General features: G+C 35.7%; 1 protein-coding gene across 2 annotated transcripts in view; it reads right to left on the reverse strand.

Annotated features, from left to right (window-relative positions):
- The window catches only part of Trm1 (tRNA methyltransferase 1), a 182,111-nt gene that overhangs the window by 13,654 nt on the left and 145,075 nt on the right, over positions 1-23,382 (reverse strand). The window contains exons 11-13 of one of the 2 annotated variants that reach the window (XM_090390568.1): positions 9,057-9,165; positions 4,166-4,239; positions 548-667 (exon numbers count right to left, since the gene is read on the reverse strand). In XM_090390568.1, coding sequence (XP_090246694.1) covers positions 548-667; positions 4,166-4,239; positions 9,057-9,165 — 303 coding nt within the window. The remainder of the gene's footprint in view (positions 1-547; positions 668-4,165; positions 4,240-9,056; positions 9,166-23,382) is intronic. The other variant, XM_090390569.1, reaches the window with a different exon arrangement.

The following is a 23,382-nucleotide window of genomic DNA, read 5'->3' on the forward strand; positions in this document are numbered from 1 at the left end:
GGAGAGAGTTTGTAAAAGGCATCGTCAATTATTTAGAAAATCCTCTTCTTGACAGCATCAAAGTTTTGGAAAGTTTTTGGTGTACTATGTTGGTCAGAAATGCATTCTAGGGTTGCACAGGTCTGGCATTCGTATAGGATTAGCAGTTGTACATGTAAGGAACAAATATTTTGAGACATAACTTCTTGCAGGCAAGACTAAAAATGTATGTCAACCCAAAAAAAAAAAAAAAAAAAAAAAAAAAAAAATCTGATTTTACCTGGAAATCTCTGTGTCATCAGAGGTAAGGGAGAAAGATTTCATGTGGAAAAGAAGATAGGACTGTGTTTTGTTAACACTGAAGTTGACAAAGTTGGGTTCACCCTATAGAAAAATGGCAAAAAATGATAGCATTGAAATATTGTTATGAAAGCCTGAAATACCTGACTGCTTTTGAAAGAAGAAACTATTTTTTTTGTAGCAGTAATTTTGCAATATTTCTCCATCAAATGAAAATATTTATTAATCATTCAGTGTAACTATATGTATAATGATAAAACTTGCTCACCTTGATTTAGCCCTCATTTTTGGACCCCAGTATGGTTCTGGATTGACCTGAAATCTAAGTAAACTTAGCTTCCGTGATTCCGGGTTAGCATCTGGATGGATATCAAATGAAACTTCGATGCTAAGACAGGAATGAGAAGGATGATAATCAAAATCAGTTTATCTTCATTTTAATAAAGAATATATACAAAACAATTTCATCTGCTGAAAACTTGCTCTTTAGAAGTGTAAAATAAGGAAGTTTGAAAAGTCTTGTTGTCCCCATATTTTTCTTTCAAGTGGTATGTTCAGATGTTGTAAATGGGAAGTGTGGGCATTACCAATTTGTTTCAGATGGCTGACACACACTACTATACTAGAAAACGGCTTATCATGAATGTATGTGTTCACTGATGTTCAGATGATAACATGTGATAGGAATATAAGTTATTCATGACTAGATCAATTTTGGATAAGAAGGAAAGACTAGTAACAGCTGATACAGCAAGTACAATATGCAACAGTAGCAGCATTAGTGCTCAGATTCCTCCTCCAAGTTACAATCATTCAACATTCCATAAACCCACAATGCTACAACCAAAATCACATGCCTGTGTTCATCAACACAAGTGTCAGAAACATAGAAATAACAAGCCCAGTATGTGCAAAGTTACATGAGTTCTGTAATATTCCCAAAACATGAAGCTTTCATTTTGAATATATGTGACATTTCCAAAATCACTGCACCCATTATAAGAATGTTGATATCTTAAGTAAATATTATCAGCATGATGAAAAATTATGTAGTATTTTTCAACTAGTAGCCCACCATGAATTTTTACTAGTCTCAAAACTTTTCAAATTTTTTTTCAGTCTTAGATCCAATAAATGTCAATATATTTAAAAAACTAACTCTGGGTGGACAGGGTGAATTTATGCCCTAATTCGATCTTCAAACTGAAACAGTGTAGAATAGTGATGTGATGTAAGGCTAATAAAGGTGTTCTGCAAACGCTTTGAAAAAAAAAAAAAAATAACAAAAATCAAATCCTTCATTTTCAAACACTTTTCCATTTTTCAAATCAACTTTTTCTGGTGTGTACCTACATGGGATGTAACAAATATTACAACAATCAAACACAATTAATATTCCTTGACTAGATATTCCTATCAGCACCTCGAATAAAATTATGAGCTATTATTTGACAGTTCTCCGATTTGATCAGCTATTACATTTTGACCTTCACAGTAATCAACTGTATCATCTCACCTATATCTTCATCTTATTCTGTATCTGTTTCCTGGCATCTTCCATTCTGTTTAAATGACCATATCATCTCAGATTAGTTCTGCTTATGCAATCTTGAATATTGCCAATGTCAAGTTTTTTTCTGATATCTTTATTTTTAATATGGTTGTGCCATTGATGCAATCTGTTTACTCCCCAAATTTTAATTAGAACTCTCAATATTTGATCAACTATATTTCTAATCAAATTCTCAGATTTATGTGTTAAAACTAGCATATATATATATATATAGAGAGAGAGAGAGAGAGAGAGAGAGAGAGAGTAGTAGCATTCAAAGCTAGTATGGTATTTTTAAACTTTTCAAACATTGCTTAGAGAACACTTTCTTCAAATTCCAATTCCAAGACTGCTAAATTGAACAGTCTGAAGGCTTGGCCATGGGTGCAGCAATTTCTCCAAACCTAGCTAACCTATACATGGAAAAGTTTTGAAGAGCTATTCAAAAATACCATACCATACCAAGATTATGGGTGAGATATGTAGTGATGTTTTCATCAAAAAATCCAATTTATATCAGAGGAAGAAAAAGATGGATCCATTTCCTTCTTAGATGTTCTCATCTCAGTTGAAGATCATAGCAATCTTACTTTTCAAGTATACAGAAAAAAGTTTAACACAGGTCAGTATCTACATGGCAGTTCTCACCATGTGGATGAAAACTATAATGTAGGACATTAATCTAGGTGAACTAATAATGCTAGTAATGCCTTAAACCAAAATGTTAGATTTGACAGTGCTGGGGATCTGAAAGATTAACATAAATAAACAGATTGGTTTGAAAGAAAACTGTGAAATATTTAGCTAGTAATAATGTAAATTAATCATATAGTGCTATCATGGTATCTTGTACAATTTGTGGGTACATACCAGGATGATGATGAAACCAAGTTACCTGACTGTGATAGGGCACTGAACCTATGTTGAAGGAACAAAATAAAGGTAAAGAAATCAGATGTGTTGTGGATTTGCATTTTATTTCAGTTATTAAAGAAATGAAGAAAAAAATTTTTTTTTTTTTTTTACTTTGTTTATTGAAAAACTTATTAAATAAATATATTTGCCAGCCTGGTTGGCAGAATGGCTAGTGTATCCACTCTCCAACCAACAAGACTACGGTTTCAAATTCAACCATTTGCATGGATGTCTGCAACTGTCTTTAGGTGGGTGATTAATTTCATGGTGGAGCAATTTCATTGCCCAGTATGACAACCTTCATGATTATTGGAGGCATGAGGTGGCTAAAAAGTTTTATATTTGGTCTCTAGATCAAGTAAATAAAAATACAAAAAAATAAAAATAAATATCCTTAGCTGGCCTAAAGTACTAACATGCAATAGGTTTACAACCTTTCATGAGTGGGAGCCATGAAACAAAATAGATAATTTAAGATGTCACATACATATATAATGTTACTAGTCCATTGTAGAGATTTAGATATTTTACTCAGATCTCTTACCGTATAGTTGAGGTTAAGAAACCCAAAGTTAGTGCACAATTCACCATACACTTGATCTGGATAGCAATATGCTTTTAATAAGTATCTATTTCTTTGATGGCTCTGTCAATCAGCAATCATAACCTAGGCATGTTGAAGAGTTAGCTTTGTTCCAGAGCTTATTGAATCTCCTAAGAGATTGCTAGAAATAAAGATGGTCCTCTCCCCCTCCCTTAACACTGAAGACAGTGTTAAAGAACACTTACACATTTTGAATCTGTGCATCTGAAAGTGTATTTGACCTACCATAAATCCTGACCCCCCACTCCACACACACGTGTGCATGCTGCAATAATGAGATGTGAAACATTATTGAGAACTGTGTATTCAAGGAAAAATGCCAGACAGAAGAACAGTTGGAGGATATCATGAGGACTGTATGTATAAGATTATACTATATAAAACCTGACTCTCAACCATTTTCTTTTCTGCCACAGAAATAATGCTTGCCACTGACCTAAAGGATCCTTTAAGAGTCCTCTCTCTGCATATACACCAGTCAAACTATAAAAGTGTACCTGATTAGCATATAAGTATACATATAAATCACATCCCTTTGTACATCATAGATAGAGAACTGTTGTCCTTGCATTATCCTATTTTCATGTTATGATCCCCACCCAGCCCCCAGAAGATCTTCAGACTCCTGGACACTAAAATAAATTTTAGCTTAGAGAAGAACAATAATAAAGTTATGGCAATACAAAGAGAGAGGAGTAAATATGTTTATCTTTATCTAGGAATCATCTCTCCCCTTTCCACCCCCTTACATATATAAAAAAAGTGCATATCAGAAATAAAGAGCCCATTATAATTCATAATACAAAAATATTCACCTTGGTTCTTTACTAAGTATTACTTGACCTGGACTACCATTTTCTAACTCCCTCTTTAATGGATTTAATTTTACCTAAAAAAAAAACATATACCCAATATGTGTAATAATTCATACTGAATAATTAACAACACAAACACTGAATAATAACTTGAAAAATTCATTGTAATAATTTTTATAACCATAAAAGAATTATTGCAAAGAAGGGGAAAGAATGATATATATTTTTACAATGCAATTTATGTAGTGTATATAATTGTATTATTCATTTTTGCAACTTGCAAAAATTTGAAAATCTGGACCATTACTTGAAAAAAAAAAAAAGATATTTCCTATCGAATGATTTAGTTCATCCCTCTGCCTTGTTGATGGTCTGCCAGATCTTATTGAACCCTTCTCGTACTTGTAATTCTGTATAAACTTTTGTCTATTGCTTGCAATGTATCCTGTCCATCTCCATTTTTTTTTTTAATTTCTTTAATGATGCCTTTTAACTCTGTTTTTTTTCCCTGATATCTATGTTTTTTACTTTATGTATTCTTTCCATGTTTCTCTGTGCAGCTCCTAATTTATTTTCCAGTCATCTTGTCATGCTCCAAGATGTCATAGCTGGCATGAAGCACTGTTCATATGCTTTTCTTTTTAGACAGATAGGCATGTTTTCTTTAAATTTTTATTGTATTTTCCAAATTGTCTTCATCCTCGGTTTATTCTTTGTTTTATTTCATGTTCCCAATTTCTATCTATGTCAATTATTAGACCTAAATATTTGAATTTAGTTACATTTACAATAACATTGTGGATGGCTGGGTATAATGGGATATCACAGTAGTTTGGACAATCCTTTAGATTTTATCGTGAAATACATAAGGATACCAGTAGATATCACTAATCCCTGATTACTGAACTAAATCACTAAATATAAAAATACTTATGATTAATAACAAAAACATTATTTAATAATGTTTGTTATTAAACAATGTTATTATTATAGTTTTACTGATGAATGAAGCAAACAAGTATAGAGTTTTATTAAAAAAAATTACATAAATTATTTTTTTTCTTCCTATATTAAATATAAGCAAAATGTAAGCATGAGGGAAAAGAATTAAAAAACAAAACAAAAAGGGCATTTTCAAGGGGAAAATAAATATTATTATTATTATTATTATTATACAGGTACCTCCATGGAGTCTGAAGGCTCATCGTGAGAAACCTAACCTATCCATGCAATCTATCATAATTGTGTGGATAGATTGAACTCCTTGAACCCATTAATAGAAAAAGCACTCACAACTGACTCTGGCAACCCATTCCACTCATTCACCACTCTCCAAGCAAAAAATCTAGTCCTCACAGTCCTACTGACAACACCTTTATTCAACTTCCAGGGATGACCAGTTGTTCTGGTCCCTCTAGCCAAATACTGAAACATTTCCCCTGCATCTATCCTATGAAACTCTTTAAGCAACTTAAATGCTTCTATCCTACCCCTCTTTTTCTCCTATCAAACAACTTCTGCAATCAAACAACCTTCAATCTATCCTCATAGGACACATTCCATAGGCCACTCACCACATTGGTCACTTTCCTCTGAATCCTTTCCACTGCTTCCTCCTCCCCAAGAAACCTAGGGGACCAGACTTGAGCATAGTAATCCAGATGTGGGCATATCAAGGCCTTACAAAGAGGAATTACAACTTCCTTATCTCTACTTGTTAATGTGTTCTTCATTCTCTAGCTTCATCTATTTCCTGGAGTACAATACCATCAATGTGATACACAACTTATAATATATTTATCCTAAAATGCATAACTTTACATTTCTTGACATTAAACTGACACCCATTAACTTTTGCCCATACTGATAGCCTATTTAAATCCTTGTTTAACAATTACTCTACCTAATTTTGTCATCAGCAAAGAACTGAATATTTATTTGCATATTTTCAGATTATTTGCTATATCATTTACGTATAAATTAAACAGAAATGGTCCCAGCACTGAACCTTGTGGCACACCACTAGTCACCTGTTTTCACCTTGATTCTACCCCTCCATATACCACATTTTGATATCTGTCCAGCAGCCACTCTCTTATCTACTTAACCAGTGTCATATCCCATCCCATTTGTTCTAATGTGAATAACAGTGTTTCATGTGGTATTCTGTCAAATGCCTTTGCAAAATCCAGAAAAATCATCATGTACTATTTCCTTTATCCAACTCAGCTGTTACTCTATTATAAAAAGTTGGTAAATTACTAAGGCATAACTGACCCTTTACAAAGCCATGTTGATCCTTATACAGTATCATATTTTTATCTACCCATTCTTGAATTCTCTTTTTTTACCAATTTTTCTAATACTTTTACTGCCACGCCTGAGATACTGATTGGCCTATAATTTGCTACTGTAGTCTTAGAACCTCCCTTATGCAAAGGAATAATTTTGCACTCTTTCCACTCCCTTGGAAACCTACCATAGCTGAGACTTAAATTAAACAGCTTAGTAAAAGTCATTGCCAGTTCTCTTGTACATTCTTGCAAAACTCTAGCTGATATCTCATCTAATCCCATAGCTGTATTTGCATTGAGATTCTGCAATATCATGAGGACCTCCAATTCATCCACCTCTGTTCCCACATTAGTGTCTGTCACATAGGTTAAAGCAGTAACCTCACTAGGAAGATAAAGTGGCTTGCGAAGTGGTCACTCAGTAACTCAACTATTTTATCCTCTTCCATCTCCTCATGACCATCATCACTCATTAAGGTTAATCTTCCATAGTCATTCTTCCTCTTACTCATCACATAACAAAAGAACTCTTTGGGATTTCCTTTGGCTTGCTCAACAATTCTTCTCATAATCTGATTTTGCCTTCCTAGCCATGCTGGTCATCTTTTTCTTTATACACATTCCACAGCATTTTCTTCTTCTGCAGCTCATGCTTAATGATTACTCATCCATCTAACTCCTACCCGATTAATCCTCCTTACCTGAGGTATACAATTTAATACTACTTTCTCTAGATGACCCTAACTATATCCCAAGCACTACTAACATCCTTACCCTGCAGTGTTTTATGCCATGGTACATATTTAAGCTTCTTCCTAAGCATGTCAAAATTACCTGCTTTATAGTTCCACAAATATCCCTTCTTGATAGAATATTCCTCGTGTTTCACAATTTCCCAAGTCAAGACCGCATGGTCACTATCACCAATTGAAGACAATGTTGTCAACTTGGTTATGGATAGCTCTTCTGATCCTATGACCAGGTTCAATACTCTCCCACCCCTAGTCCCTTCCATCACATGCTGCCTGAAGTACTTATCTCTCACAAGTGTATAAATTCTATTTCCTTTCTGCCACATGATCTTTCTTCCTTCTAGTCTATACCTTCATAGTTGAAGTCCCCCATAATAATCACTCGACCTGTACTCGTTGTACTAATTTGGCAATGCATGTCTTCCAGATCATTTGTGGAATTCCCTGGCACATAGCAACAACCAACTGTATATTTTATCTCACTGGTCTTAATCTCACATCAGATTGCTTCAAATGAACAACCACCCTCCCCAGTGCCGGATTTACGTATAAGCTAAAAAAGCTACAGCTTAGGGACTCGCAATCTGCCAGGGCCTCAAATGAAAAAACAAAAAAATATAAAAATTGATAAAAAAATATTCACAGAAAAATCATTCAAGTGAAGTCAGAAATATCACGATGATAATTTCGGCGCATTATAAAAGTGATTGAGATATTTTGTCTTCTTTTTTTTTTTTTTGAGCCTTATTTGTCGTTTTTAAAACCCTTTAATTATATAATTATTTCTGTGATTTTGTAAACATATACTTTATTTTTTTAATAAAAATTAAAAGACAATATATTTTCATATATTAAAAAGGCATATATATTTAAAATTTTTCTGAGACCAGCTGATGTAATTTAAAACAGTAGGGGGCCTCTGGGTTTTGTATAGCTTAAGGCCTCAGCAAGTCTAAATCTGGCCCTGACCCTCCTGCCTGTCTCCTATTCTTTTTAGTTGCAATTCATCTGCTATCATCAACAGTACTCCTCCCCCATCCTATCTTCTCTATCTTTCCTAAAAAAACTAAACCCTTCACATTCAATCCCTGTAACTTCATCATCTGCTGTTAGCCAGGTCTCACTGATGCCTGTAACTTTTGACGAGGTTGCACTAATCAATGCCAAAAACTCACCCCTCTTGTTCCTGATACTTCTGGCATTAGTATACAGAAATTACCCCCCTCACACACACACACTTTACTTTCTGAATTTACTACCCTATTCAATATTTTGGCTTGAGAGACTAGATTCCTCACTTGGTCATTTTCACACTCACTCGCTTCTTGGGTGCCCTCACACAAACTTGCTTCCCCTAATTGCTTAAGTTTCCCTGAATTTGCTCGGTGAACAAAGCTCTCTCCAGACATCTAACACTAAAACCATTTAGATGTACCCCCCCCCAAAAAAAAAAAAAATTCAGAAAATCATCAACATTGTACAAATTCTTCTTTCCATCAAACAGAGATCACAGATCCACAAATTCTACATAATTTCTTTTGCATATAGACTCATTGGCAATCAATGACTTCCTTCTCAGTTCACCTCTATCATAGCACGACAGGAGACTTACAACCTTCAGCTTCTTGCTCTTCAGTTTTGCCTCTTCTAACAACTGCTTCACATCCTCATAGAATACTTCTCACCTCTCAAATTATTGGTACCAACCAAGACAATCATTTCCTTCAATTTACCTTTTTGCAAATAAACAAATAAACTTGCAATGAACATTTGAATATAAGCAGTAACTATGTAAGATATCAAATTTCACTATAGCATTACTGAACATTAATACGCTTCACTTACCCAACTTCTAATTATATCCCATATCACTTCGGGTGGTGCATCTGTTTTCAGAGACTGTGGAGATGTATGTGAAAATGAAACTTTATACCCAGCATTCAAAATTGCTGATCTAAGAATAATATAAAATAGAAATATTTTATATTAAGAGGAGAGATAAATAGATAGTAGAGACAATTAGTAATTAAGCTTTTTTTTTGTCAGTCTTTCTTAATTATTTTGTCTTCCTTATGAGATAAAGGAATACCTGGTTTGGTTGTCTGAAAATAATGGCTGGCAGTCAGTCTTTTTTTTTCATGTTTGGTTCATCTGAGGAATTTTAGAAGGTCAGAAAGGAATGCAGTGAGTTTTGTAACTGTTAGTGGGAAGCAGAGAATATGAGATAGAAGGGCAGTTACTCAAACTGGATTTGGGGCATCTGAGAGAAAATCCAATCATTCCAAATAAATTACTGTTCCACTTGAAATTTCATCTTCTGTGTTAAAAATTCCTTCCCCCCCTTTAGTTCCCAAAATGAATTAACAAACAGAAAACAAAAGTCAGAAAAAGAAACAGCACCTTCTAGAGAAACAAAACCAGGTAAACCTTTATTCCCTTCCCCCCAAAGTCCTGCTATGCTGCCGTGACATGGCGGGGGGGGGGGGGGGGGGGAGCAAGTTGGGAGTATCATTACTGCAGGGCCTCCCGAGGCGTGAAAGCCATCTCACTATTCCCAGCTAAATGCTAGCAGGTGTGAAGACAGGGGAGGAGATGGGCACCATCTGCCTTAATTTACTGCCCATTAGACATTCATGGTGAAGGATTTAGCACAGCATACCATGCCGGCTCGGATGTCGCCTGGTTCAACACGGTCCGTGTTGCCATTTGGTAGTAGCTCCAGGGGTGGCAATGAGAATTAGCGACTGGCGCTACCACCACCACTATCACTGACAAAAATAATGAAAAAACTGGATCCAGATTCAGACTCTGCAACCATTTAATGACCGGAACCTAGAATATTAGGACTCTACTACAAATCAGGTCAATTCAAACTACTGCAGCACGAACTAAAAAGATATGAATGGGGTGTTATGGGACTTTGTGAAATTCGATGGCCCAAAACAGGAGAGCTAATAACAGATGAAGGATATTTGCTTCTTTACTCTGGATGCGATTGCAGCGGAAAAGAAGGTGTCAGGTTTTTAATACACAAATCATCACGAAATTCAATCCTATCAACAGCAGAATTGCTTTAGTCCACCTAAGAGGAAAACCACTCGATATCACCATCATACAGGTCTATGCCCCAACCACAGGCCACAAGGACTCCGAAGTAGAGGAGTTTTATGGTCAATTTAATGCAACAATTACTGGAGCGAATAGCAAAGACCTTTTGATTATACAGGGCGATTGGAATGCCAAAATTGGAACAGACATCAGTAAGAATTTTCATCTATTTGTCAGATCATATGGCTATGGGGAGACAAACGAAAGAGGTTTCGAATTGATCAATTTTGACTCACAAAATGAACTCACCATTACTAACACTCTATTCCCCATAAACCTCCCAGAAGATGGACATGGACTTCCCCTGATGGTAAAACACACAACAAAATCGACTTTATCCTTGTAAGCACAAAATTTAAAACCTCCATCAACCTCACAAGAACCAGATCATTTCCTTGAGCCGACATTGGCAGCGACCACAATATGGTCATCACAACTGTGAATATGAAAATGAGAGAAATATTACGTACAAAATCAACTTGTAAAAGATATAATATAGAAAAATTAAAAGACCCCCAAATAAATAGATTATATAAATACAAATTAAAACAAATTTTTGACACAAGCTTCAAAAAATATAATAATATTGAATCTAAAATCAAATACTTCTCACAAAAGATAACTGAAACAGCTGAGGAAATTCTTGGATACAAAAGGAAAGTCAACAAAAACCATGGATAACCAAAAATATTTTGGAACTATGCGACGAAAGAAGAAATTTGAAATTTAATATTAATAGTGGTGACAACAGAGAACAGTATAAAAATATTACCAAGATTATTAAAGAAGAAATCAAACATGCTAGAAAACTTATGGATACTAGATGAATGCAAAAATATAGAAGAGGACCTAAATAAAAATAATCCTAAAAGTGCTTTTCAAATTATCAATAAGTTAACTAACCTTTCACTGCAATTAATTGGAGTATAGAAGATGGAACTCTTATCACGGATAACCAGAAAATAGTTGATAGATGAAAATGTTACAAACCAAGCTTTTTCAAAAGGACCCCCAACTGACTGACGATATTTTGGATGAAATTTTGCCAGGAGGTTCGGAGGAAGGAGATTACCCGATATTAAAAGTCATTGCAGCAGTTAGCTCCTCAAAAATAGGAAAATCACCAGGAAATGATGGTGTTACAATGGAACTGATATGCGAAGGAGGTGACATCATCATAGACACCTTGCTAAATTTATTTCAGGATGTATGGAACACACAGACTTGGTCTTCTGATTGGTGGAGTTCTGTCCTTGTACCTATTCCTAAAAAGGAAAATGGTAATAAATGTAGCAACTATAGAACAATAAGCCTTATTAGCCATTCAAGCAAAATCCTGTTAAAAATATTGTCAAGAATTGAAAAGAAAATAGAAAGCAGGCTATCAGATGAACAAGCAGGTTTCCGGAAGTCAAGAAGTATAATCAACCATATTTTTACAATACACATACTAGGTGAAAAATACATAGAACATAACAAAATAATCTGTCACAAATTTTTAGATCTTCAAAAAGCTTTTGACTCAATATGGCACAAGGCATTATGGAAAATTTTGGAACATTATGGTATAGACAATGAAATCATTAGGATTATTCAATCTCTTTATTCTTCATCTGATATGAGAATTGAAATTAAAAATTAGTGAACCATTCTGGGCAGAACAGGGGATAAGACAGGGATGTATCTTGTCCCCTCTTCTTTTTAATTGTTTTCTGGAATATGTCATAGATGAAGCTCTTCATGAATATGACACGGAATAGTAGTTAGCAGACTAAGAATAAACAACTTATGTTTTGCAGACAATATTGATCTTCTGGCAGAAAGTGAAGAAGAATTACAAGAGATAACCAGCCGCGTTTTCGGAACATTAAAAAAATATGGATTATACATAAACCTGCAAAAAACAATGAAAACCTCAAAATCAGATAAGTTCACTTATCTGGGAAGCGTGTTGGGTCAAGATGGTCGCTCAAAAACTGACATGAAATACCAAGTTGCTAAGGCAACCGTGGCCTTACAGAAGTTAAAACCATTGTGGAGAGATAACAGAATAGCAATCACAACAAGATTAAGACTAATTGACACTTTGGTGAATTCTATCTTCTTGTATGGTTGTGAGGCCTGAACTTTATTGAGGGAAGATGAGAGGAGACTCCTGTCTTTTGAAATGAAAACTTACAGAAGACCTTTGAGAATTCCCTATATCGTTCATGAAACCAATGAAAATATCTGAAAACTGATTGATTCAATAGACAGGAAAAAAAAGGAAAAATATTCTGACAGTCATCAGAAGAAGACAGATGAAATGGTTCGGACAAGTGAAGAGGGATAATGGCATTCCAAAGCAAGCACTAGAAGGAATCGTTCCAGAATCAAGGGTTAGGGCCGACCTCGATGAAAATGGACTCATAACATCAAAAAATGGACAAATTCCTCCCTTTCTCAACTGACATCAAGAACAAGAGACTGAGATGATTGGAGGAGGCTAACAAAGAATATCACCTACCAGCCATGAGTGACCCAATGGTCCATTTAGGACTACGGAAGAGATAGATAGATAGATAGTAGAGACAGTAATTAAGCTTTTTTTTTTTTTTTTGTCAGTCTTTCTTAATTATTTGGCCTTACTTATTAGATAAAGGTATACCTGGTTCAGTTGTCTACAAAAAATAATGGCTGGCAGTCAGGCATTTTTTTTTTCCTGTTTGGTTCATCTGAGGAATTTTAGGACAGAAAGGAATGTCCAATAGAGAAAAGGTTGCAGTGAGTTTTGTAACTGTTAGTGGGAAGCAGAGAATATGAGATAGAAGGGCAGTTACTCAAACTGGATTTGGGGCATCTGAGAGAAAATCCAATCATTCCAAATCAGTTACTGTTCCACTTGAAATTTCATCTTCTGTATTAAAAATTCCTTCCCCCCCCCCCTTTAGTTCCCAAAATGAATTAACAAACAGAAAACAAAAGTCAGAAAAAGAAACAGCATCTTCTAGAGAAACAAAACCAGGTAAACCTTTATCCAGTTTGTGCTTAATTCACAGTCCGTCACAGGCCACTTAAAAAAACAGCTTGGCTACCAATTTTATAATTCACTCATTAAAACATTACAGCCTTAAAAGGATATATAAATTAAGAGATTAATCTTGCTAATTTTCAATCCCAAAATTCAAATAATTTCTTTATTCCTTATTATGAAAAATGTATATATAACAGACACTCAAACACACAGAAATTTGACAATTATTAATATTGAAATATAGTAGCATAACAGCATAAAAAAACGTCATTAAGCCCTTGTTCTCTCATTATTACTATAACTGTTGTTGGCCTTCCATCAGGAGATCTAGAGTGGCAACAGCAATTCTATGAATTAATCAATTTCTACTATCTGTCCTAATACTAGCTTGCATGTAATACTACAAAGAAGATGAGCATGAGGTCAGTTTCATGATTATGATGGGGAAATGGAACACCAGAAAGCAAACCTACTCAGCACAACCTGAGGATGACTCAATGCTGGGGGGGGGGGGGGGGGGGGGGGGATGGGATTAGACTAGATTAGGCCATTCTGAATTATGGTCAAAGCAACTATGAGGAAAGCATATCTTCTTCTGGCCAGTTAGTACATTTAGCAAGATGAAAAACACAGCACATCTCCATACTTAGCACCTCTGTAGAGGAAGTACAATGGGACATTATGCCCTTTGACTGGATCAGACCAGAGGTTGATTCTAATCATAACAAGAGAAATCTTTATATGGGCTTTTTCAACTGAAGGTGAGAAACTATTATGGAATTCGTGGGGTTTTCCCTCCCAGAAACTCTGGTTTTTGTATTCTGCATACAGGCAAATCAGCCAGAGAACACAATGCAATTAACAGACAAAAATACTATTAGTAGGCAGTAGAGATTGGATAGTGACATAATGTGAAGATGGCAAAAATAGTTTAAAGTGTGGATTATGTGGTGTGAAGTGACCTACTGCATTAGTCCTTGGAAGTGTCATATAATAAAATGAGACTAATTCACCCTCAGCCGAAAAGATATATAAGGCAAGGAGGGGTGGTGGTGTGTAGGGGGGGGAGGACAATCAAATAAGTGGGACAATCACAGAATTCTGCAAGAATCGGAATAAGTGGTAATCGGAAGGTGCCAGGTCCGGTGAATACGGAGGACGCGGCAAAACATCCCAGCCAGGATGTAACAATTATTCCGGGTTGTTAACGATGTGTGGGATCTGGCGTTGTCGTGGTGAGGGCAACTCCTTTCCGATTTGCCAATTCAGGACGTTTTGTGCTAATTGCATGGGCCAGTCGCATTCACTGTGAGCAAGAGACAGTTGAATCAATCGTTCTGCCTGATGGTAACACCTCGTAGTGGACAACACCTTTATAATCCCACCACACACAGAGAGAGCAGGATCTTCTTTTGGTGCAATCCCGCTTTCGAGGTTGTTTGCAGCGGTTCACTCTTGTGCCCCCATGATCTTTTACGTACCACGTTATTGTACATGACCCATTTTTTATCTCTCGTAATCATCTGCTTCAAAAATGGATTGTTTTCTTGGTGACGTCGCAGCGAATCACAGATGGATATGCGAGCAGTCATATTGGCCTCAGTCAATTCATGCGGCACCCAAACATTGAGTTTTGAAACATATCCCAGCTTGTGCAAATGGTTTTCAACGCTTGTATCAAATATGTTCAGTACTGCAGCAATCTCCCACACTATTTATGATGGATTTTTGTCAACGATATCCTTCACAACACTTGAATCAACCTCAGTCAGGCGACCGGCGCGAGGTGCATCACTGACATCGAAATCTCCAGAACGGAATTTGGCAAACCACTTTTGGCATATGCGTTCTGTTAAGGCACCATCCCTTAGCTCGTTTGCCTTTTTTGAAATAAAAAAGCAAAATATGCAGGTAATGTACGTTATTTCCTTCCATTTCTAAAAATATGTTACACACATGCAACTGAAGTAGGCCGAACAAAAATTCACTGAAAGGTTATGTGAAATGTTGCCTTTCAACTGAGTAACAGCGACAGGCAAAGTGTCGTAAACTTGTACTAATGCATAAACCAAACGAACTTATTTGCCAACCCAATTCTTTTTATATAGGCTTGTGTAGCTCAGTGGAAGTGACACTTGCATCCTCTACACTAAGCCATCTGAAGACAGACTTAAGTTCAAGTCTAGTCACTGACTAGAGGAACTTTTTCCAAGCTTTCTTCAACCGGTTACCAAGTTAGTCTATCTCTGGCACAGGCAAGCAGGGTTTTCCTCCCAGAAAGCTAAGAAAATCGATGGTAGAACCCACATTATTTCAGACAGTAACACAGCATGTTAGAATTAGGTACCAAGATATAGCAACACTTGTTTGCCTGTCTCTTCATCGAGTGCTACCTATAATTAGTGATAGTTATGGGTCAGGTGTCTCTGATTGGCTACTGGTAGAAATTTAACTGCCCACTCAGTCTCCAAAAGCTAGACAGGGTTAAAAGGCCTCGCTTACTATAAGGGAATAAAAGCCATTCGCCGATTATTAATATTTTTTATATTTACTTCTTTTTATCTTATGATAAACATTATTTGTCTAGCAATTACATTTGACCTACAGAAATAAATTTTGATATGTTTTTTTACATTCTCTCAACACTATCTTCTACTCAATTTTTTCATGTACCTTATTTAAAAAAAAATTTTTTCTTAAGTTTACACATGCATACTTATTAATGCAAATGAGTTTAATAGTGCTACTTATATACAAATTATATCAATATTAATCTGCCAATTATCCAATTATTTTTTAAAGCTAACTAAATGAACTGCTTCTATAACTGACTGTTGAAGCCTACTCCACATATTCCTGACCATATATCCATCTTCTTTTTAGCCTATAACTATCTCTTCTTCTTTTTCACTAACTTATTACCTGCAGGTGGGACCAAGTTTCACCAATACAGTAGGTGCTTGCTCTCTACCTTACATATCTTGTGAATTCCTTATAAGCTTACTCCAACATTTTATAGGTATATCTGGTTTCCTCTCTAGCTGCATGCTGCTGTTCACTACCTACATAATGGTGGTGAATGGCTTTTACTCTTTCAACTTCCCCATTAATGCTAAAGTGCTCTTTCCTTCCACCCATTCTCCTCCTCCTTTTTATTCAATGATTTTTTTGCCAACTACCAACCCAGTTCCTTATAGATGACAATACTTTGAATTCCTCCTTATTCCTGAAATCTTGTGATGCACAAACCAATAAAAATTATAATATTATCTATGGCAAATGCTTTAAACAATGCCATAACATCCTTGAGGGGGAAAAGATAAATTAATCAATTTTAATCATGCTGAAAGTCAATTCTGTGTTATTTTCCACACATGAAAAAACTCACCTGAAAATTTTTCTTGGCACTAACATATAGAGTATCTATAGATTCCTCAGAATCCAAAGGAAAAAGCTGGACTTCCTCTTCAGATCCATACAGTACTTATCTTCTACATAATTACATTCTGCAAGTCAAAGATATGTCCAGCAATGGAGTATACTGCTCCCATCTTTGGAGAGGTGTCCAAAAACTTCCTTAAAAATTCCATATGTTTGATGGAGAGCAATCAGACTACTATCTCCTCTCTTACCGATTCATCCCTCTCCCTAGCACATAACTACTTTTATTTACTACCTTTTCTATGGATACTTCCATATTCATTATTCATCCAAACTTATATTAACGTATAAGTTCCGCCATACTTCCTGAAAGTTGTGAATGCTCGTCACCATCAGTCACCACCAATTTATATTTCATCTTCAAACCATCAGCAATTTCCTGATATGTACCTGTAAAATCTCACTTGAATGTTTTTTGTATCATACTCATTTTTACAAGTTTTTACTTAGAAAGACAAAGGAACTGTCATTATTTGTGAAAAATCTTTCCTTGATATCATCATCATCATCAAATTCCTGCCATGTACCCTCAAGGGGTGTACAGGATATGATAGTACTACATGAAAAAAATTACATCATTATTAATTTCCTATCTACAATTTTCCTCCAAATCAGTCTGTTATTTGTCAACACTCCAACATTATCAGATCTTATATTTCTATCGTCTAAAGCACTTTGTACCATATCAATCCACCCATATCTTGGTCTTCCTCTGGGTCGTTTTGCTGCCAACCTGGCAGAGGACACTTGTTTTGCTAATCTTTCCTCGTCCATTCTGTTTAAGTGACCATACCACCTGAGATTAGCTCTGCCAACGCATTCCTGGATGCTGACAATGTCAAGTTCTTTCCTAATATCCTCGTTTTTAATATGATACTGCCATTGATGCCATCTGTTCACGCCTCTAATCTTTCTCAGGACTCTCATATCTGTGGTCTCTAGTCTTTGGTCAAGTGTTTTACTTCTGACCCAGCTCTCAGATCCATAAGTTAAAACTATGAGTACTATGAGAGCTCTACTCCAATCATCGGGAATTCGTCCCTCTGTCCAGGCTTTCTGAACTATGCAGTGCAGCCACTGTAAGACTCTTATACCACCATACTTCAGCATTTCTGGTCGAATATCATCTACCCCTACTGCCTTTCCACATTTCAAGCCTTTGATGGCTTTTTCTACTTCAAGTATGGATATGTATTCCTGACTGCATGCCTGGTCAGTGTTTTTTACCGCTGTGCTGTCATCACTGCTTGTTTCATTTAGCAGTTTTTCAAAGTAATTACTCCATACTTCAAGGATATCTTTTTCTCCTGTTTTCATGTCACCTTTATCATCTCTAATTCCTTTTACAGCACTCTTTCCTCCATTCTTAAGCTTCTTCAACAACCACTAGAACATTTTGCCACCTTCTTGATATTTATTTTCTATATTCTTGCCAAAGTCCTCCCATGACTTTTGTTTAGCTAGTTTTACACAGTGTTTAGCATTCTTGCATTTGTCTCTATATTCTCTAAGAGCACAAACTGACTTATTTGAGAGGAACTTTTGGTATGCTTTCTTCTTTTCCTTCACTGCCTCTTTAACTTCGTGTGTCCACCAGGGAGTTCTGAATTTTTTATCCTTACAGATAACCTCACCACATGCCTCTCTGGCAGAATGAATCAATGTTTTCTTCAGAGTTTGCCACTGAATCTCCAAGGTTTGATTCCTGTTCTCAAACTCTTTCATTTTTTCTTCAATAATCTTTGTGTATTTTAGTCTACAGCTCACATCTGAGAGCTGCTCAACTTTTATTCGCTTTAAAACTTTCTTACATGTTATTCTTTTCAATATGAAATTCAATTTTATCCTGCTCAAGACTAAATAGTGATCACTTCCAATTTCAAATCCTCTGTACACTCTGGTGTCCTGCACCAGGGAGAAAACATCACTATCAACAATAATAGTCAATGAGACTTTTCTTATTCCTTGCCTCTTCTCTCCATGTGAATTTGTGCATATTTTTATGTTGGAACACGGTGTTAGTAATAACCAGTCCATGTCCTGAGCAGAAATCCAACAGATATTTGCCATTATTATTAGCTTTGCTCTTTTCTCCAAATTTCCCCAAAATAGTTTTTTATGTCTCACAATCATTTCCTACTCTGCTATTTAGATCCCCAACAAGGACCAACTTTTCATTTTTCATTGTGTCAGTTGCTTTTTCTAAAGCCTCAAAAAATTCCTCCACTTCTACCTTAGTAGAACCTTCTGTGGGACCATAGGCACAAATAAGTCTCATTGTCCAGTTCCCCATTCTCATATTTGCCCACATTACTCTACTTGAGACTGACTGCCATTCAAGAAGATTAGCCTCGTATTTTGTGTTGAATACTATGACTACTCCTTCTTTTCCTTGATTGTCATTGCCTGAATATAACATTTTGTATTTATTGCTCAGAAAGATCTCACCAGTTTTTGTCTTTTTTGTTTCAGTCACCCCTATTATGTCGATCTGGTACTTATCTAATTCCTCCGCTAACTCCATTTCTTTGCCATTCAGGTTTCTTACGTTGATAGTACTGATCTTTAACTCTGGTGATGTTGAGTTGGGGTTTATTTTCAGATTTGTTCCAGTAGCTGACTTTTCGCTGTTCGCCCTGGTTCCCTGGCGAAAGCAACGGGGGCCTTGTTTAACCGGGCGACGCCCCAGCCGGCATGAAATTTTGTCATGTTGTACCATCATTCTATATTTTGGTTTAACCAATAAGAATACAATTTGGTCAGCTAAATCCCAAATTGCCAGCCCATCCTCGTCCGTTCAGTATCCAAGTAGATACCCAACAGGGTGCACAACGAGAAGGTGAGGATTGGACATTAGGTCAGAAGCCCTGGTCGGTTCTCCGCATTCCTTTAAAGGCTATGTGTAGGTCTCCTCTCAGTTATACAGCTTATTACAAAATATGTGTTGTTCAAATTGGTGATGCATGAGTCATGATGTCAGAAGATCATGTGTATAAAGTGACTCCATGCCATGAATCTCAGTAGATGAGCATGCACACAAGGTGCAAGACTATGTACAAACGCTTTTGCTTCTGGAGAGAAGCTCTCTCTCTCTCTCTTTTTTTTTTTTTTCAGATCTTCACCATGTAAGGATCTACTACATGTCATCGGAACATCTCACACAAGTCATCACATAAAGGTTGACGGTAAGGAGGAGAGACGACTAGGAGAAGTATTTGCCAGCAAGAAAGATATCCATCGGCAGAAAAGGCATTCAACATCGGCTGAGGTCGTCCTCATTACCAGACAAGAGAATTCTAAAGATAGAGGGAATCAACAATCAAGAGAAAGAAATCAGGGAAGGACGAAACAGAAAAATGCACAGAAAGTGGAGAACATTATTGCTCAGATAGAAAAAGGACTGTGCAGCAAAAATGCATTTTGTGAACAATAGTTCGTCATAAATACCTAGAAGAATGTAAGGTTGCACCTGGACAATTCAAGTATTTATTCTTTATTTAGTAGTATTAATTTCATATTTCTTATGACACCTTCAGATATGTGCCTGAGATCAAAGTCAAAAGGATTGTTATATTATAGTGAAACTACGATAATGCTAAATGAGCTCACATTTGTTACGTCAGAGTTATTGGTAGAAATAATTTGTTGATTTTTCTAGACAATGATAGGTTAATGGAAAGCCTTGTTAGGATCCTTAAAACTAAGTTCATGAATGATCACACAGAATTTTCTATGAGTAGTCATTTCTTGTACATATGTTTATAGTTAAGCATTGTGAAAATTTTATGCACTTCATTAATTTGTAAAACCAACACAGTAATGCTGAACAATGCACTAATCCCCCCCCCCCCCCCCAAAAATACGAACCTGAAAGTATCTAACCAACAAATGGTAAAGATTTAAATTTATGTTAATTTATAAGTTTAAGACACGAATTGACACAAGAAAACTGGTTAGGTGTGTGTGGGGGGGGGGGGTATAACATTTATTTTATTTCAGTTTAAGAGTCTCATGAACTCGCACTCATTAACTAAATGGCACAGCTGATAAATACATAATTTAATTCTGAATTTAGTAACTTTGAAGAATATTAAGCATGTTTAGCAGTATTTACAAATCCAAGATATCATACATGCAGAATTCATTAGAACATAGCAATGTAGGATTCCACTGAGGTCTGTTACTCTTTTGTGTGAACATGAAAATGAGAGATGCACTTAAAAGTAAGATAATAAAAAAAAAAAAGTTATAACAAAAAGGCACAGAAAAGGGATATAACATACCTCTCAAGGGGTGTTCAGGTTATAATGACAGCACCACATGATTGTTTACATTATTAATCTCCTATCAACAATTTTCCTCCAAATCAATCTATTACTTGTGAGCACTCTGATATTATTATCTATCATTTAGTGCTTCTAAGGCACCTCTGACCGAATCAATCCACCTAGACTTTGGCCTTCTTTTTTGTCTCTTTCCTGGCATCAAGCCTGCTTTGCTAAACTTTCTTCACCCATTCTATTCAAGTGACCATACCACCTTAGATTAGCTCTGCTGGCACATTCTTGAATGCTAATAATGTAAAGTTTCTTTCTAAGACGTATCTTCAAACTGTCGCTTAAGGGTCAAAGCCAAATAACTGGGAGGAGATCTCCACATTGCTTTCAGAAATGCAGAGTACAACTGGGGACTTCTGACCTGATGTCCAATCCTCACCTACACATGGTGCACTCTGTTAGTAGGTATCTATTTAGTACTGAACGAACAAGAATGGGCTGACAATTTGGGACTTAGTAGACTAAACTGTACTCTCTATTGACTTAAACTCAAATGCATATGATGGTACAACATGATGGGGCATATCTTCAAACCATAGCACACTTAATTACTCATTCTGTTCACTGATCCATGTTGCTGCTGCTCTCATATGGAATTGGCTACCAGAATCTTTACCACCAATCCCAATCTAAAAAGACATTTAACAAAAATAAATAAATAAATACATAAATAAATTATCCTGTCTTTCAATATACATCCTCAAACTTTCATGGGTCACATTTTTGTAACTATTTTTGCAATGCCTAATCCATGCCTTGAAATCCAACAGGTACTTACCATTATTATTAGATTTGCTGCTCTCTTCTCCAAATTTTCCCTAAATATTTCTGTCTATCTGGTATTATGTGTTCCTCTGCTTTTAAGATCTCTAATAAGAAACAACTGTTCCTTTTTATGTCAGCTGCCTTTGCTAACAACTTGGAAAAATTTCTCTACTTCTTCTTTGGTAGAATGTTTTGTAGGACCACAAGAATAAATAAGTCTTATCTAAATACAACACTTGTATTTAGCGTTGCATATTAGAGCAATTCCTCTCTTTTCCCTAATCATTATTGCCCGAATATAACATCTTTTAATGGTTATTGAGAAGAATCTCACCTTTTTTTTTTTTTTTTTTGTCTTTTTTTCATTTCATTAACAACAATTATGTTGATTGACCTGGTATTTCTCTAGCTCTTCTGCCAGTTCCACTAATATTCCATTAATATGCTTGTTATGTTGAAGGTGTGAATCTTGAATTATACTATTATGATTTTGAGTTTTGGGAGGTTTGTTCCAGTAGCTAACTTTTTCACTGTTCATCTAGATTTCTTGACAAAAAATAGCAGGAGCCTTTGTTTAACCAGGTGACGCATCAGCTAATATGAAAGTAAATCTTGTATAATTTTCATTTTGGTTTAAACCAATAAGAATACAATTTGGTCTGCCAAATTCCAAATTTTCAGCCGACCTTTGTTTGTTCTATATCCAGGTAAATACCAACTAATGGGGTACACTAGAAGTGTGAGGGCATTAGGAAAGAAGCCTTGACTAGTTCTCAACATTCATTAAAAGGCTATATGAAGGGCTCTTTTCAGTTATTTAGCTTTGACCCTTAAGTGAATGCTATAAAAATCGTGACTAAATTTATTTACCTCTAAAAATGAAGACTAACCTGATTTGTAGCTTTAAATACAAACTCATTCTTTACTAAATCCATTAATTCATTAGATAATTCAGTTACTCTAGAATTTATCCACAAGAAATTCTCTTCTGTCAAATAATTCCCACATTTACATTATCTACCATTTACAAAATGTTATACCCAAATAACTTTTGGTGACTCACCTCCCATAGTGAGATTTACACTGCATTGACAAGACTTTTTACTATCTGCAGTAATTTGAAATAAACTTAATAGTAAGCTAGTAAAATTCATTGTATATCACTATTATAATACAGTATATTCACTACAGCAAACACCATTACAACAAATTCACTCACTAGAACAAATTATCAAAAATTCACAACAAAAACTCCACAGGAAAAAATATTGGTACAATGCCATAATAAAGAAAATTCACTATAGCAAAACATCCACTGTAACAAAACTATTCTTGTGATTCCCTACAAGTGTGTCATCATCAAAACTACAAGGTTCTGTTCTCTCACCCACTCTCTCCCTTCAGTAGGTCGTTGATATACAGAAGGGAGAGAGTGGGTGAGAGAACAGAACCTTGTAGAAATCCAGCATTAGCTGAACAGAATTAGAGAATAACGAACCATCCACCA

The sequence above is a fragment of the Typopeltis vanoorti genome, chromosome 3 (genome assembly GCF_054136105.1).
Source record: "Typopeltis vanoorti isolate ZY-2024b chromosome 3, IOZ_Tvanoo_1.0, whole genome shotgun sequence".
Taxonomy (NCBI): Eukaryota; Metazoa; Arthropoda; class Arachnida; order Uropygi; family Thelyphonidae; genus Typopeltis; species Typopeltis vanoorti.